Source organism: Onychostruthus taczanowskii, unplaced genomic scaffold (assembly GCF_017590055.1).
Source record: "Onychostruthus taczanowskii isolate IOZ18803 unplaced genomic scaffold, ASM1759005v1 scaffold25, whole genome shotgun sequence".
NCBI lineage: Eukaryota > Metazoa > Chordata > Aves > Passeriformes > Passeridae > Onychostruthus > Onychostruthus taczanowskii.
In genome coordinates, this window is record NW_024499796.1 from 10,074,218 (window position 1) to 10,091,878 (window position 17,661).

A 17,661-nucleotide genomic window follows, 5' to 3' on the forward strand; every position below is an offset into this window, starting at 1 on the left:
TGTTTTACAAATGGAGATGGGCAAACCTTTTGGGATGTCCCCTAAGTAACTGGGGACCATGAGTCCTTGGGGAAGTGACAGTAGCTACTGTTAGAGGTGACAAAAGCAGTGTCTTTAGTAGATTACAAGCGACTGACCGAATAAACCCATTTTCTGCTCTTTTGTTTATTGTGAAACAATACCAGCAGTATTTGTTTATTGTGAAACAATACCAGCAGTATTTGTTTTTTGTGAAACAACACCAGTAGTATTTGTGATCCTGCTGGGCTCTCCCTGGGTGGGTGGCTCTGAGCTGTTGCTGGCCCTTCCAGCAGTGGCTCTGCTCTGTGTCCGAGCTGGGGCAGGGAGGGCTCGGCTCCTGCTGCTGCAGCCCCTGCTGGGCACAGCCCTGGCCAGGCACTCTCCAACCTCTCCCCTTTCTTTTGCCTCAGCAGAGCCGAGAGGCAGAGTTTGGTATGATACCATGGAAGGGCAGCACAACCATCCTCATCATCTAGGGGACCAGAACAACCCTCTGTGCAAGCTGCCAGGGCAGGAATTCCAGCATGATCCTCAGGTGAGTGTGGCTGTCTGCTCTGTCTCCCTCTGTCTTTTCTTACCTTTGTTCTAGAAGGTCTCCTGATTTCTTAGCATTTAGCTGCTTTTGTCCCTCTCCTTTTGTTTTTAGTGCAGTTAGAGCAGTGTCAGGGAATATCCAGTTTGGGATTCTGCCAGCCAGCCAGAGTTTCCTGAACCCACTTTTTGATTATAATAAGAGAAAAAGGAAATAGTTTGAATTTTGCTTAAAGCAAATGTTTTTAAATCATCTTACGAAAACACACTGAGTTGGCTTTCTCTTGTCTTTGATTCTTTGAAGAAAAGGCCAAAGTAAAATAGATTATTGTGTAAGTGAATAAATGTATTTTATCTCTTTTTATAGTAAGTGCTGGAGAGGTAATTACCAGATAAAAGAAAAGGCTCATTCTACATGGAACTGTAGGCTCCCTGTGAGTCTCTGGAACTCATCCTGCAATGTATTTTGTCCATACTATAGTGAAGTTTCACTGTAGCAGCTCCTCTCTCTTCCTGCCTTTCTGCAGAAGGGAAGTAAAACCAGGATTAACCCACAGCCTGTGCAGTCATGACACTCGGATTTTGTGAATTCTGGCTGCTTGACTTTTCAGCCTCTTTTCTGTTGATCAGAGCAATTCAGTTTTGCCCCTACGTTGTATGAAGGAATAAACCAAAAGCATCATGGAAAGCTGTGGGAAAGAGGAAGGCTGTAGCTGTGTGATGTGACTGGGGAGGGCTGGGGGGAGCCCTTGTTGTTCCCAGGAGCAGTCCAGGGGGGAGCAGGGTCCCTGAGCCAGGGGCTGTCCTTGGGAAAGCTCAGCAGTGCCCAGCACAGCCTCTGCTAAGTGCAAGCACTGCTGGGAAAGTACCATGGTGTGGAGCAAAGCCCCCTCTCCTAATGTAGCAATTTGTCATATTAAGTCATTTAATAATAATTGAATCCCCTTGATTAATCTCCTAGAATTAGCCAGTTGCATTTTGAGCAATTAGGGTTAATTACTGCCTCATTTGGCAGGATAGTGCCCCTGTAATTATTTCATGAACAAGATTAGGAAGTGTTCCTGTGCAGCAGATACATTCATGGCATCTTGGAGCACATGTTAGAATTTGTAATGACATAGTTAAGTGTAATTAGTAGCTAATAATCTGTGTTCTGCTGTGATGCTGATGCTGAGTGGGCTCATTTTGCTGTATGGTCATTGTTCAGTGAAACCTCCCCTCAACTCTGGTAATACCCAAGTTCTGTTAATGGAGGGCTCTAGCAAACTGTTCTGAGAATGATCTAATTTGGAGTTAGAATTGTAGGAAGACTGCCTTTGGTTTTGCTGTCAAAATAACATAAAAAGACCTGAATAACACAAATATACAGTCTGCCAAGGAACTGGAAAAATGCATATAAAAAAGGTAGTGTTTAGAAGGCTTACATTGGTGGCATGATAGGCTTGCTGATGACATATTTCTGTTTTTCCATTTTTCAGGAATATATTTATATAAAATTTTTCAAATCTCTGATACTTTTTACCTGGAGAAGATGAAATTAAATCCTTTTTTTCTTCTGAAAATATGAGTAATGCAGACATGCTGTGTAATGGTTTGTGGGGGGAAGGGAGGTTTGGGAGGATAAAATTGACCAAGCTGGTCTTATGAAAAATATCATTAATGGTAGAGATAAAAACTTAAGCAGAAATAACCAGAACATGAGTTCTTGGAGCCTTGGATGAGGAGGGAGCTTTGTGTGGAATGGCCTTCTCTTCCCTCCAGCCCCTTCATCAGCAAGCACTGTGCCAGCCCCCACAGACCAGAGCAGCAACGTGCTCCTCTCCCAGAAGCTTCTCCTGTAATTGTGCTGCTTCCTAAAGCTTCTTTTTTTTGTCAGTTCTGACAGAGGTGTTGTTTCTGCTTTATAACTCATCAGCACAGAACACGAGTCAGGCTTTGCTTTTCTGTCTTTAACTGCTGCAGTTTATCTAATATGATGAAGCTTTTGAGTAATGCTGGATGCTTAGAAGTTATCTGTAATACAAACATTTAAAAAAATTTCCAATATAATGATAGTTGTGGCTTTTGGCTCTCATACCTGCCCAGAAATACCCAAGGAAGTTCATCAGCAAGAGGGAGAACATTTTCTAGCAATGTTCCAGAATGAAGGTGTTAATTATTTAGGTCTCCATATTACTTAGTTTATAAACACTAAGTAGCAGTAAGCAATAAAAATTATTTAGGAGTAAATCAGTGACATAAAAATACAGAGTTGTAATTTTTCACTTAGTTTTCATACTAAATAAACACAGTAACTCACTTTTAAATAGCTCTTTTATATACTCACATTTTAGCAGCAGAGCTGTTAAGAGATTATTTCTATGGTAATTTTAATTTCACTGTGAATGTCACCTTATCCTACTATTTCCAAGCTGGTATTTTTCTCTTTCCTTGTGGTGTAGTAGTACAAATGTCTATATAGGCACAGAATATCTGGATACCAGGATAAATCCCAATCATGCTGACAGGGATGCTGAAACTTTGAAACTTAAGCCAAGTTCTTCAGCAAACTTTAAATTCCAGGTAACAGGTCAGGTGAAGGATATTTTATGACTGTGTAGTCTAATTTTGAAGCTCAAATTGAAAAACCTGATGTATTCTTCAATAATTACTTGGCTACCTGTTTGAAGGATAATCCATATTTTAAAAGTTTCCTCATCTCTTGCAAGCTTAGAAGTTCCTTCTTTAATCAATCTGTTCTAATGTGTTCTCATAAATTCACACTGGAATTTCAGCCTCAAAGTATGCAAAATTCTTTTCAGGTAGGCATTATTGAATGGAGGCAGGTGTATAATTTTGGACATACTAAAAGGGTTTGAAATACTGATGTTGATAGTAAATCATTGCTTATAATGTGTGCACGTTCTCCAGGAGGGGCTGGAGCTCCCCCAGTCCTACTGCAGATGTCTTTTAAAGGTGAAATTAGTTACAGTAAATGTCACTCAGATGAAGTATGCACTTTAGAAGCAAGGAAACCGTTCCTTTAAAATTAATGATGCATTGCAAATATCAGAAAAAACCTTATATCCAGCATAAAGATAATTAAAATTCAGGTCAGAAGTGTATGACTTACTCGGGCTAAATTTTTTAATGAGATTTCAGAAAATTAATTGGGCGAGTATGTTTTTACTCTTCTAAAGAATATTTCATTTCGTGGCTCTACAGGAAAGATGCTTTTATTGGCATCTGAAGATTGGACTGTCTGACTTTTTAACTGTTGCTTAACTAATCCTAGCAGTTTTTAGGTTGATTACAAATCCTGTAAATGCCTGCAGCCCTTTGTGCAGGGCTGACTGGTGCCTGTTTTCCACATGCCAATCAGCAGTATAACAACTGACTTGATTATTAATTAACGAGAGCACTCTGGGTTTCTGTATTGTGCAGTTAGCAGTGAACAGTGCCTTTCTCAGCCCATCCAGGCTGGGGTTCCCTGTGCCTCTGGGGGAGCAGGGGACAGGCCTGGCTCTGCACTGCTGTATTTGGGATGTTTTGTGTTCATCTCAGGGTGCTGCTTGGCCCAAAACAAGGGCTTAGAGGCTGCTCCCACAGTTCTCCTGGGGCTGTTCAGGTTTGCCCTGGATCTTAGGTAATTACAAAGAGCTAAATGTATTGGCCAAACACTGATTGCTCTGGAGGTTGAAAGTCTTTCTACAGAAGAGTTTTTTCTTTTTCTTCCCTATCCCAAAACACAAACTCTGGACAACTACTCATGAAGAAAAATAAAACACAAGTGTGTTTAGGGTATGTAGGTGTCCTGCCTGTCCCTAGGGCAGGATTTGGAGGGAGCTGTCCAGTCTCCAGTTGCACAGCTGGGTGTTTGTGTTCCTGCTCAGGTTCTCTGGTGGCTCTGCCACAGACAGCCCCCAGAATGGGGGGTTAAGTACAGACTACATCCACAAAGCAAGTCTGTAGCAAGGAACTTTCCCAATCCTGCCTTCCCCCATGTTTGGGGAACCTTACAGTTCTGTTCTGTTCTGTAACACCTCAAAATTGGAGGCTAAAAGCCCTGGCAAAATTCTTCCTGAGGTTCTGACGAGGGCTGCCCTCGCCTGCTTTTGCCAGCTTTGGAATTTGTGCTCTGGCACCAGTGGTTCCATCTCACAGAGCACATGTATGTCAGAGGAGATGTCCAGAGGAGCTTGTTCTTGGAATGATCTCTGCATTTTTTTCTTTAAAATGAATGGGTTTTTATTTGCATGAGGAATTCTTTGGCGCTTTTTTTTTTTTTTTCATGGAGTAGGGGAAGAATGAGACTTCCTTGTGTGCATGAAGAGAACAGCCTTTGTCTCAAAACAAGTTCTTCCCAGACTGTGCCCTTCCTACAGCTGCCCTGGGAACAGAAATGTGCAGACAGCTCAGCAGAGTTTCCTGCTTGCCTTCAACTGCAGCAAGGCCTGAGAGAAGGCTGAGTTTAAACACAAGGGAACGTGGCCTCTGATGAGTAGGGAGCTTTCTGGTACAGTTTGGGCTCACCTGAGGATGATTCCTGGTTTGTTCTGTTATCAAACATCTCCTGCCCTCTCTGAAAGCTCCGTTACTTTAATTAGGTCTGATAGGTTGTGATAGCCCATGCAAATCTAGGTCATTGCATATGTAAATGTGCAGCTGCAGTCCTGGAGGTGCCAGAACACATCAGCAGAGGTGTCCAGGCATGGGCAGCATCACCCCCAGCACCAGCAGCCTCTGGGGCTCTCCATGGCCAAGGGGCTGGGGCACGTTCCCCTCACACTTACCTAAGGTTTATTTATGCTTTCAAGTTCAGAAGTTGGTAGATATTTCTGGGCACATGCTTGAAATATTAATTGACACTTAAGCACTCTTTGTGTAAACACACACTTTAACTGATTTAGGAAGGGCGAGTGGAAACTGTCCTTGATTTCAGTCTGGATTTCTTTCTGAAAAATAAAGTTTTGTAGTAGTTGCCTCATAAAATGTTGTTAGAAGTGCTGCTTCTATTGTGGATGGTAGCTGCAAGATAGAAAAGCTTTTGCTCAGACTTTCTTACTGCTCAAGAACAGCTCAGGAGGCACATGGACACAGTGAAGGAAATGCTGTGATTCCTTTCTGTTTTTAAATTAGGAAAAAACACTTTGTAGGTTTATGTGCTGACACCTTTGTTTTGTCTGGGGAAAGTGGTTTGTGTGTACAGGTCAAGGAACTCGCTTAGCAGCTGGTGTGTAAAACAGTTGGGAAGCAGAGGTGGTCCTGGTGGGACCCAGGCAAGTGGGCCAGACTCCTGTGTGCAGGCTCTGCTGTTTGTTACACTGTCTGCAGTGAGCTGAGCCTTCCCATCCACTGTGAGGGGTGTTGAGGAGTGGTTCTGTTTATCAGACCCCTGCAAAGGGAGCTCGCAACCAGTTTGAACTGAGAAGGCTGCAGGGGCTGATTAATTGGAATTTTTGTTTGTCTGTGTCATCCTGTGTTGCCGTACTCTGGTGATAATTTAGTAACTTAGAGGAGAACGTATGTAAACAATAAAGCAAAGCAATCCTGGCCTTCTGCCCTTGATCTGATACCTGTAGGATCCCTGTTCCCCCACTGAGAGGATGCTCCCAGTTTATTGGGTAGTGTACACTGCCAGACTTGCAGACGTGAATCCTTAGACTTTAATTTTGGTTTGGTTTTTGTTCTCTCTGTGAATGCAGCATAATTCCAAGCACAGCACAAGCACGGAGAGCTGACCCAAACTTTGGTTGCAGTTAATAGCTGGTGACTTGTTCCAGAGTGTGGGGGAGACTGGGGGGTTCTTCAAGCTGAGCTGCTTGAAGGGAGCCCTTGGAGAAATGACCTTCCTCTTTCTGTGGGACTGCCTTCAGAAGTGGCTGCAGGTCCTAGCGCTGGGCTGAAAGCTTTTCCTGCATTTCAAATCTCAATTCCAGCCCTCTCCTGCTCATTAGGAAATGACAGTGGTGGCAAAAGTCATTCCTTCAGCCGTGCAGCCCTCCCGGGACCTTGTGCCGGGCGTGGTTCGGCTGCGGGTCTGGCTCATCCCTGGGACGCCTTCCCCACCCCCAGCTGGGAACTTCTCTTTTTGTGAGTTTTCATGCAAACTCTGAAACAGCTCAAGTTGCTGAAATTCAGAAATGTTCTACTTGGCACGTGTGCTAACTTTGAGTAATTAATTTTCATCATTTCTTTTTTAAACATTGTTTGGCAGCCGTGCTAATGGCAGAGGAGCCCTCTGGGGAGCCTCGCGGTCCGTGGGGTCCGTGCTCCTCGTTAGGCTGTGTCTCCCTGCCTGGCTGGGTGTTTACCTGGGACTGCTGGGCTGCAGCAGCGGCATCTCCCCGGTGACACGGGCAGGCAGAGCTGATGAGAGGCTGTGCAACGAGCGAGAGCAGTTTGGGATTAATTAGTTACCCACATGGAAGGCGAGACTTTAATTCCCTTTGTAAAGAAGTGGTTTGGCTTCCTCCAGCCTGGGTTGCTGCCGCATCTGTGAGGAATTGGTGCCTTTGTGGTGGGGTGCTCTCCACTGCGAGGGGCCGAGGTTGAGCCCTTGCCCGGGAGCAGTGGGAGCAGGAGGGGCTGAGTGGCTCTCGGGGGTCCCTGACTGCCTTTCCTTTGACAGAGACATTTAACGTCGTACCCGTATCGCTGCACCTTGGCAGATTTTCAGATTGAGAAAAAGATCGGACGAGGCCAGTTCAGCGAAGTTTACAAAGCCACTTGTCTTCTGGACAGGAAACCTGTGGCACTGAAGAAGGTGCAGGTGAGTGTTTCGTGGGGTGGGATGGAGGGATCCGAGGCTGCCCCTGGGTTTCATGCGGTGGGATGGAGGGATCCGAGGCTGCCCCGGGGCTGGTGGCTCTGCCCCGCAGGGCCTCGGTCCCTCACCGCCCCGCGTGGCTTCCTGCGTCCAAGTCAGGACATTTGTATTTGTTTGGAATTTCACCTTTTACTTTGTGAAGAGGGTTCACCAAATTGTTATTAAATGTGTGAGACGGCGAGGCCCTGTGGCTGTGCTGGTGCCATGAGGAGCTGCCATCCCAACACAGCTGAACCACGGGGACATGGAAGGGAAAAGGATGGAGCTTGCTGGTGGAGTTGGAGAATTGTTGGAGAGAACTTGGATGGCAGAAGTGTAGATTTTTTAAACTTGACTGAAAGTATTGGGCAGTATTCAGAACAGCATTTTGTTTGAAGACATTTGCCTTTAATTCTTCAACAAATCCTCCAAACTCTCATTTTCAGTGATTTAGTGGTCGTTGCAGAATGAATATTAATGCTCAAAGTTATTGTTAATTATTACACAGAAATCAGGGGATGCTGTATCTGTTTAAAAGACAAAAGTAAACATTTTGTCTTTTATTTACTGTATGAAATTAATAATAATTAAACCAATGAAAATCACAGCAGCAAATTCACAAACTTGTATCTTTATTTTTTGTGCTGCTTAGAATATTGCCTATGGGTTCTAAATTTAATTTTACCCCAATGTTATCCCTGTGGTGGTTTCAAAATAAAGAAAACATTGATCTTTCTTTGATCTGGGGATTGTGTGAATACTCATTACAGTAAAGGATGTACAAACTGGGGAAAGAAACAGCAACTGCTTGTTAAAATATTTTTTTTGTTGTTTCATTTTTATCTTCTATGTTTTTGTGTTTGAAGATTTTTGAAATGATGGATGCTAAGGCAAGGCAAGATTGCATTAAAGAAATTGACCTCTTGAAGGTAAGAATTTTTATAATAACTTTTTTTCTTTTTTTGGGTTTTGGTTTTTGTTTTGTTTGTTTTGTGGAAAAAATTGTTTTCAGGTTGGCAAATAAAGCTTGCACAGTAAAGGAGAAAGCAGTTTTGCCTGTGCATGACATGTATGTGTGTATAAATATCACACATGAAAAATGATAATTTAGATAAAGGCTCTGAAACCAGAGTGTGTTTAAGTGATTAAAACAAGTAGTGATTTTAATGCCTTAGTAGCTTATTTTAAATTGTTGATTAAAAACATAGATGTGTTGCACTTTAAATATCTATTTTTAGTAAATGCAACAGACTGAAAAAGGCTAAAAATTTAATTTAGCTAGTCAAATTTCGTTCTAAAAGTATTAAATAATTACTTCTGTGGCTGTGATTTTAGGGATTTCTGTTCAAATTGATGCAGTTGTAGCCTAAGTCTGTCGGCTGTAGAGAAGGACAAACATGAGCCAGTTGCTCAATAGTTATGGAGGAAAATAATGCTGAGGTTTACATTCAGAAAGAGGATCTGTGATATTTTTGAGTTCTATGAAAGAACCATTGAAGCATCAGTTGTGAATGTAAGAATGGGCTATACTGAAATGAAAGAAAGGAATCAGTGAAAAAGCCAGCACAAATGATCAGATAATAAACTGACATGTACAATTTGTGTGTTATTGTCCTCCTTCAAAGTTTTAATTTAGTTTTGTTGTTCTTTTAAGGGACAAAGAGACCTTGAGTATTGTAATCAACATCTGGGGGTTTGTTTCCATTTCCTGGGGGGGAAATTGGTCGTTGCTGAACAAGGCATCCTTCGGGACATTGCTTTGAAATGTTTTGCAAGTTTGCAGTAGAAGAGGTTGTTTCACCCTGTTTGGGTGAATTGCTCTTTGCCAAGGACATCTCCAGGATGCTGTGTCTGTGGGAAATGCTGTTTCTCATGGGATTTTGTCTGCAGCACTTTGGCCCAGGCTGTGGGTGCCCCCATGGGAAGGTTTTGCTCGTGGCTCACAGGAGGTGCAGGTCCTGCCCACGTTGTAACTGCTCCTCTTGCTTTCCCTCCCTCTGCAGCAACTGAACCACCCCAACATAATTAAGTATTTGGATTCTTTCATTGAAGACAATGAACTCAACATTGTCCTGGAGCTGGCTGATGCTGGGGATCTCTCTCAGATGATTAAGGTAAGGATGTGTCCGTCCTGGAAGTGCTGCAGCCTTCCAGGATTTGGCAGACCTGAGGCAGTGGGGGGAGCACAGCTGGGTCAGAAGCACTTTTTTACTCCTCTTGCAGTTTTGCACACCCATGGGTTGCTTCCAGACCTGAACCCAAGTGGCTGGTGGCATTTTAAACACCCCCAGCCATGCCCTGAGTTTCTGGTCACTACTGCAGAGGGAAATGTCTGTGATCTGGTGGGACACGTGTGTTATTTGCAAGGTTGATTTACTCAGTCCATGATTGATGGGGACATTTAATTACTGTTGGGTTCACTATTCACATCCCCTGTCTGCCACTCTGAAGACATTCAAGGAAGTCTATTGACTTCCTTTGCAATGGGGATTTGGGTTTGAGAAAATGTTTCAAGTACTTGTTCTTCTTTTATGTTGCTCTTAGGAATACTTGTATTGCTGCAAACCAGCTTTAGTTAAGCTGTTACCACCTGCTTTTATATTTTCTTTGACATGTTAATCTTTAGACATACATCCCTTGTGAGAACAGATGTGTTATATCATGTTTGTTAGCACTCTCAACCTTCTCTCCATGTTTTACCTGGTTTTTGCCATCATTATTCTGTAATTATCATAAATGAATGTTTGGAAAGTTCTCCTCCTCCTTGTTGTCACAGTTAAAATATCTTATTAACAGATTTGTTTTCTTTGCCAGCAGAGCCATGAGGCACTAGGCCAAAGGCTGTCAAACAAGTTACCCATTCAGTCCATAGTCAATGGCTAAATTTACAGGATCCAGGAAAATGTGCTTGGTGTGACAGGAGAGCCCATGGAGAGTGCTGGGAGCAGCAGCTGGCAGAGTCACTCCTGGGAGAGCCCTGGAGCTCCAGCTGCAGCCCCACTGCAGGGGGAAGGGGGATCTGCCCCAGCCTGGGGGGCACAGCAGCTCTGCCTGTGTCCTGCCTCTTTCCTTGGGGCTCCTGCTGCCTTCTGCCCTTTCCCCACCATCTCCTGGGAAACTTGCAGCTCATCTTGGGCCTTTTGTGGTGCGAAGATGAAAAAATCCCAAGGATTGTGAGAGCAGAAGTTAGGGCTGTGTGAGACCTTCCTGGGCTCTGCAAGGGTTCTGCTTGAGTTTGCAGTCCTGGCTTACAGAAGTTTTACCTACAGAATTGTAAGATTTCATGGGTTTTTTAGTCATCTGTAGTTTTTAGTTTAAAAATACTGACAAATATGTTCATTTACTTATCAGGGTTAGCTATTTAATTTTTAAAAATAACTTTCTGTGTCATTATAATAAGAGTTACATTTTCCAAAACATAACTGGTAGACTCTTGGATTGGTGCCTTGCCCAGTGCTGGATTGTGCTGGCTTCCAGTGTCCCCATCTCTGTGTTTCCTCTGTGTTTCACACATGAAGAAGATGCATTTCTTTTTTTCAAGGTCATATAAATGAAGTTTTTCAACTGGTGCATATCTAGGAATTCAATTTTTTTTTATTTCTAACAAAGGTAAAAAACCCAAAACCAAGCCCTAAACCCAAGAGGGAACAAAAGCTGCCTCCTAAATGCAGCTCCACTGCAGCAGGGGAGTTTCCCCACCAGCTCCTCCGTGCCACCCTCTCCCCTCCCCAGGAGCTGAAGCTCCTGTGTGGGTTTTTGGTGGAGCAGCAGTGACAACCCTGGCAAGGTGAGGGTGATAAACCCAGGGCCTGTCTCTGTCACGCCCCGGTGCCTGCATTATTTATGAGGGATGTAGAGCTGCAGGAAAACCCACTGGAGAGTTGGGACTTCCTTGTAAATGTCAGGCGAACCTTATTGGACATGACATTTAGAAAATTATCACTTGTGGTCTTGCATATCCACTCTTAAATATTTTAATGAGAATTAAATAATTTTATTGTGTATATAACACTTTCTCCCTCACCCTCTGTAATTCCTCTGTGCTCTCTCTCCAGTTTTGGGTTGAGACTGTTGCAATCTGTCAGATTTGCTGCCTGGGGAATTGCACAGTCGTGCCCCTTCACAGCTGATCTGCAAAAGGAAATTTGCCATTGCTTGAGTCAAACACGAACTGGTAACAGCATTTCACGTAAAATAGGGAATGTGACAACGGACATCAGATGTCAGTGCTGAGGGGGAAAGCATGAGATGCAGAAAGGGGCAGCAAGCCATTCCCTTCCTTTCTTCCTGCTGCAGGTGGGAATTCTCACGGGTGCGATGCAAAGGAAGTGCAGCTGTGGTGAGGCAGGAGGGCGTGTGTGCCCCCACTGCCACCCTGTGTGGCAGGGCTTGAGGAGCACTGGGAAACCTCTGCAAGTGTTGAAGGGTATTCTGTTAATGCTCTGGCTGTAGAGCTGGCTCAGTGAGAAGCCAGGGACCAAGGATCCGAACCCTGCAGTTTTGGGATGCCTGGGTGCGGTGCCAGACACGGCTGCTGTGCCCCCCTGCAAAGGAGGGAGAGCAGCTGAAGGTCTGTAATGTTTGGCCTTCACTGAAGTGTGCAGCTGGCTCTTTATTCCTGTAGTGGCTTGAAGCAGACTTCAGTATTGCAGGGAGCCAGGGCCACGCTGCACTCAGTGGTGCTGCTTTGTGCTGCCCATTATTCCGAGAGCTCTGAGGCACCAGAGGTCCCTGGAACGGGACCGGCGCTGCCTGAGCACACCCAGCTGATCAGGACAGCCTGTCTCAGCAGAGAGTGCAGGTCATTTAGCATTCCTGTTGTGCATGAAATAGAGTCTATTATTCTACCTGATCACACAAGGAACATGGATACTTTATTGATGCTCTGGCCACCTTTTAAAAAAGGAAAGCGGATTGCCTTATTCTTGTTAGTAGACAATGCAATAACGAATGTTTACAAGGGGGGTGTTTAATGGCCTTTTGTTTCTTAAGGCAAAATATTTGAGACATTTTTTGTTTTGAGGCATTAAATATGTTTTGCAAGGTAATTAAGGAGATTAATGCTAATCATAATTGTGTCCATTCAAAAATGTCAAACCTATTTAAGCGTATTTTTCATAATAGTTGTTAATTAGTGAACTGCATCGAAGTTTCCACACAGAGAGGAGGAGTTAAAAGCTAATCAGAAGAAAAGTCATGCAGCTGCAGATCTGGAAGACATGAGCAACCTGCAGCCGACTAACACAATTCCAGGAACGAGTCAAATATGTTGCTTTTTCACTGATCTTTTATTTATTTCCTCCCACAGTATTTTAAAAAGCAGAAACGGTTAATCCCGGAAAGGACGGTGTGGAAATATTTTGTGCAGTTATGCAGTGCAGTGGAACACATGCACTCCCGCAGGGTGATGCACAGAGGTAACATTAATTCAGTCTCTTTTCACTGAATAATAATATAATGTTCCAATTAGTAAGCGCCTACATTCAAAAACAATTATGCTGATGTTCAGCCAATGCATGTTTAGAGAGGCTGCAGCCTGCGAGATGGATTCCTCCTTCTGTCTCTGCCTCATCGTTAAAGCATTCAGGCCGGAGTGAGGCTGGTATTAGGAAGATGAGCTGCTTTGTATTCCAGACACTGATATTAAGTAGAAGTGTCAAACTTGCCATTAGAAAAGTGTCAGAAATAAAATGCTGAGACTCCTGGATACAGTGAACTCTAAGAAATAGTCTTCATTATATTAGCTGTGACCTTAGAGAGTTGAGTAGAGTTTTCCTGTCTTGCGGGCTTTTCTGAAATATTAATACAAATATGTCCCACACTCTCATAACCTGTTCTCTATTTTCATTAATTATTTTTGAATCTCTTGTCTCAGAACATCTTATAACTTTGAGCTCTATCCAAGAATTACTCTGTTGCTTTCAGTGTCAGTGAGGTGCTTTGGGAAGGACTGGACTCAGGAAATGCAAATTTCCCAAAAGGAACCAGCACCCATCTTGGCTGCTTGTCCTTCCCTTGCTCCTTTGAGGGAGGGAATTCTTCACTGTATTTTTCAGCAATGTGATATCATTTTTGCTCCATTACACAACCACTGATGCAGTGTATCCCCTGCACCTGAAGCAGGTCTGTAATGGCTGAAATGGGGAGCCCCTCACATGGAGTCTGCTCTAACATGAGGAAAGAGCCTCTCACTCAGCTCTGACACGACTGCTTGGGAAACTGGGGTTGTAGTGATACCTACCCTCCATGAGCCCAGAATTTATGTATATGTGGAACAGTGATTACCCTTTCCGTGAGGGGATGGTGGTGGGCAGTGCAGTTTCCTGTGGAAAGTGATCATTCCCAAAGAGAACTGGGCTCATGTCTTTGATTTCCAGCACTTAAAGAGGTTGCCTCTGTTCTGTTGAGCTGTTTCCTACATTTTCCCTCATTGGTATTTCTTGTGTGCTGGGAAGTACACTCTGATTTTTGTGTCGAAGCCTTGGAAGACTGAGCCTATCAAAGCTCTAAAGAAGCACGGTTCTGCTCGAGCCTCTTTGTACCCTGAGCGCTCCAGGCGATGCTTCTATTGCAGCATTAGAACCAAATAACCTTTTGTGGCTTTGACCTTTTACCTTTTTCTTCTTGCAGACATAAAACCAGCCAACGTGTTTATAACAGCCACAGGGGTGGTGAAGCTGGGAGATCTCGGATTAGGCCGGTTTTTTAGTTCTAAAACCACTGCAGCACATTCCTTAGGTAAGCTGGTACTCGTTAAGCAGGGCCTGGCGAGCTCTGATGTTCAAATGCAGGGTGTCCATCCTCCCGTGGTGACACGAGTGGGAGTCAGGGCGTGGGGACTGCATTTTAAATGCTCTTTGTAGGCATTAATAGGTATCTTCTGTTTAAAAGCCTGTTGTTTTTTTCTGGAAGGCCTGGCCTGGTGTGTGTTTTACAGCACATGCAGCTTTTCCACTCTAAACAGCACTTTGGCTGCATGGTGCTTGCTGGAATTCAGTGTTCCCCCCAGTACTTTTTACCTTTTTACCTTTGCTGGTCAGGGCTCAGGACTGCCCAAGGTGGGTGAGCCCTCATGGCTCATCTGTCCCAAAAAGGGACTTCTTGAAATCTGGCCTGTGCTTTAAACATCCAGCTTTTCTTCATACCTTCCACATATCTCAAAGTTGTCTTCCTCATTTTTGGTTTTAACATTAATTCTAGTGCTATAGAAAATTGCATAGTTATGCAGTTCATTCTTCAAGTCTTACAGTATAAAGTATTTCATAATCGTGTCTGTAACCTCTTGAGAGGTGGCTGATTTTCAATTTTTATTAAGGGGTTTGAATTTTTTTAGTCCCAAAGGTGCTTCTGTATTACAGCAGTGAAGGAACTTTGGCTTTTGGTGCAATATTTAAGCTCTTTTAAACTAATGTATCTCAGTTGACTTTGGAACACACAATATTTGTTTCACATTTTTGTTTGTGCAATTTCCTCTGCTGAGTGTGTCTTGCTGGATCCTTTCTTAGATGTGAAGAGATTTCATTGCTAATATTGGCCAGGAGCACTGGGCTTCTCAGTGCACCAGGAAGGAAAATACCTGCCTTGTTTTGTGTGTGCTTAAAAAATAGGAGGCATTTCTATAGTTTACTGTCATAAAATAGTAGATTTCAGATTTCTCTTTGTATCAAAAGCTGTTCTAGGATATATCCCCACCATACTTAATAGATGAAAATAAATCCTCTTCACAGGAAGTTACAATCACATCATCTGAACAGGCCAAAATATGATCATGTCTAATTATATGATCTTATCCAGTTTGACTGCTGCACTTATTATATTAATAAGAATAAATTGGGGCTTGGAAACTGGCTGCACATGTAAGCCAAGCTTGTGACCTTTACCAGGGCTGCTCTCTCTTAATTGAGAAAGCTGGAGGAGGAAGAGCTCAGCCCCTGCCCTCCCTCACATCACCAGCGTCCTGCAAACAGGTGAGAGGGGCAGGACGGAGGGAGCAGCAGTGAGTGAGACTGGAGATGTTGTGGGAGGCGTGGACACGTCACCATTTCCAGCAGTTCTTGGATCCAAGTGAAAAAGAATGTTTTAACAATCACAAAATACGCAGACGTGAAGCTTCTTTCTATTTTTTTTTTTATAATTTACCAGAGATAGAGGTTTTGTAGCAGCAGGAAATCGACTGATCTTGGGTTTGGTTTAATTAAGACATTTGCTGGAGGAGCTGTGAGGGACGAGCACCCCAGAGCAGAGCAGGGCACCGCGCGGGCCGGGCGCGACGCGGAGCCCGGGCCCTTCCCGCTGCTGCGTTGCCCTGGCAACCGCCCTGAACCATCATTTCCCTGGCTGCTGACCCATGAATTGAATGTGCGGCTTATGCAAATATATTCATCTCATTTCTCCCTTTGCTTGTATTTGCTAGCAGCAGACTGGCATGAAAGGGCATCAGGCAGTCCCGACCCGGCTGACAGGTGTAGCAGGGGCTCGGCAGCGCCCGCCGCCGCGGCGGGAACGGAGCCGTAATTAGAGCAAGGAACAGAATGAACGTCAGATGAATTACCAGGCAGCAGATCATATTTGTCAGGAAGGATTGCATACATAAAAATTAAGTGACAGTACATGCCGAGGTAATGAAAGAAAAATGAAAGATTTGCCTGTACACAGCTCGTGAGATGCCGGCGAGCGCCGTGCTCCGAGCGCCGGCGGGAGCCGCGAGCGGCGCCGGGGCAGCAGGAGACCGTGGGGCAGGGAGAGCCCTGGCCCCTGGAAAACCTCCACGGGCACACCTGCCAGAGGGGCAGCATGGACACCTCCAGCCTCTCGGGGCGCTGGGACAGGCAGCAGGGACCAGCTGGGGCTGCGGGAGTTCACAGGGACACCTCAGCTGCCACTGCCACTTCTCCCTGCAGAGAAAACACGAGATGCTCTTCTGTAGGGAAGAGCTCTTCCTATACAAGCCTTACCAGCAAATTCATGTTTTAAAGGTACTGGGTGTAGCTGAGGTGAATTTTACTACTTGTTACAACATGGTTGTTCACCATCCTTTGGTAATTTTAGACTTGGTGAACCTAACATTAAGATGGTAGATCTTGTCTTAATAGGAGCTGTAATAAATACAGAGAATTTCCATTAATAATACAATGGATAACTTTTTTGAGAACTGGTATTATGTCCATTTTTAGCCAAATAAACTTGGCATTATCCAGAGCTTCTGACTGTCTTTACATTTTGAAGAAAAAAGAGGAATAAGAAAAACAACCAACCAAACCCCAAAAGAAACCAATTTTACACAGAATAGTCTTGTTTTGGAGCAGATGATTTATTATTTATTCTTGGACAAGAATATACTTGGAGCAGATTTTCCTTCTGGGAGATTCACATAAGTCAAATCTTCCCAGTTTAGAACATGCCAATAGGCCTGGATTGGAGTACATGGGCTGTTACACGTTCCTTCTGGTTCCTGCTTGGATGTCAGGGTGAGCAGGGAGGAACTGAAGAGCTCTTCAATAAATGGACCATTTGTCTGCCTTCTTTTCTTTCTTTTGCTTGCCAAGCCAGTTTGCCATCTGAAACAAAATCCCAGGGCTTGGAGGGGGTGGTAATCAGGACTTGGTAAGAAAAAAATGGACACAAGAAATCCACTGAAAACGTCACCAGCCAAGTGTGTTTGGAGTTCTTGGTTTGCCTCTAGTTCAGTATTAGTGGAAGAAAAGAGAGCTGCAGACTTGCTGCAGGTAGATTGTGCTATTTACATGTGAAAAAACCAGCCAGCCAACCAAAAAACCCAACTATAAGGAGTTTGGTAGGATTGTGTGATTTAATATTATGAATGAAGTGAAAAAAATGAAAAAAGAAATAAAGAGCTTAGGAGAACAGGTCTTGTAACAACAGCTGCAATATTATGTACAAAATATTTATTGTTTCTCTCTAAGAGTAACTAGATTTCATCTGCTTTTTTGTTTCCCCCATGAAAATTAGTGGGGTTGCCTTACACTGAGATTTGAAGGAATTTAAAATCTATTTGTGTGTTCGACCACAGTTTTACTTCAGCTAATTCCCAAATTCTCCTGGGAAAAGACCTGAGCCGCTGTGTTTGAAATACACCCAATTTTAGAAAGGGATACTCAAGAACTTGACTCCTTTTAAATAATGCTGGATGGTTTTCGTGGTAACCTACAAGTGTGGATGGAGAGGGTGAGCCAGGTGAGAGATCCAGACTCTCATTTTCCAGCAGAATTGCCTCCCTGCTGTGTTTGCACCACCAGATAGCACTAAAACACGCTCAGGTATTTTTCTCAGCTGTATGTGTGTTCATGGCACATGCACTAGTG

General features: G+C 43.9%; 1 protein-coding gene across 1 annotated transcript in view; it reads left to right on the plus strand.

Annotated features, from left to right (window-relative positions):
• Window positions 1-322: 322 nt before the first annotated feature.
• NEK6 (NIMA related kinase 6) overlaps window positions 323-17,661 on the plus strand; it is a 28,810-nt gene continuing 11,471 nt past the window's right edge. Inside the window, exons 1-6 of the mRNA XM_041406770.1 lie at window positions 323-556; window positions 7,163-7,303; window positions 8,206-8,268; window positions 9,343-9,453; window positions 12,648-12,756; window positions 13,970-14,077. Coding sequence (XP_041262704.1) covers window positions 464-556; window positions 7,163-7,303; window positions 8,206-8,268; window positions 9,343-9,453; window positions 12,648-12,756; window positions 13,970-14,077 — 625 coding nt within the window. The 5' untranslated portion in view covers window positions 323-463. The remainder of the gene's footprint in view (window positions 557-7,162; window positions 7,304-8,205; window positions 8,269-9,342; window positions 9,454-12,647; window positions 12,757-13,969; window positions 14,078-17,661) is intronic.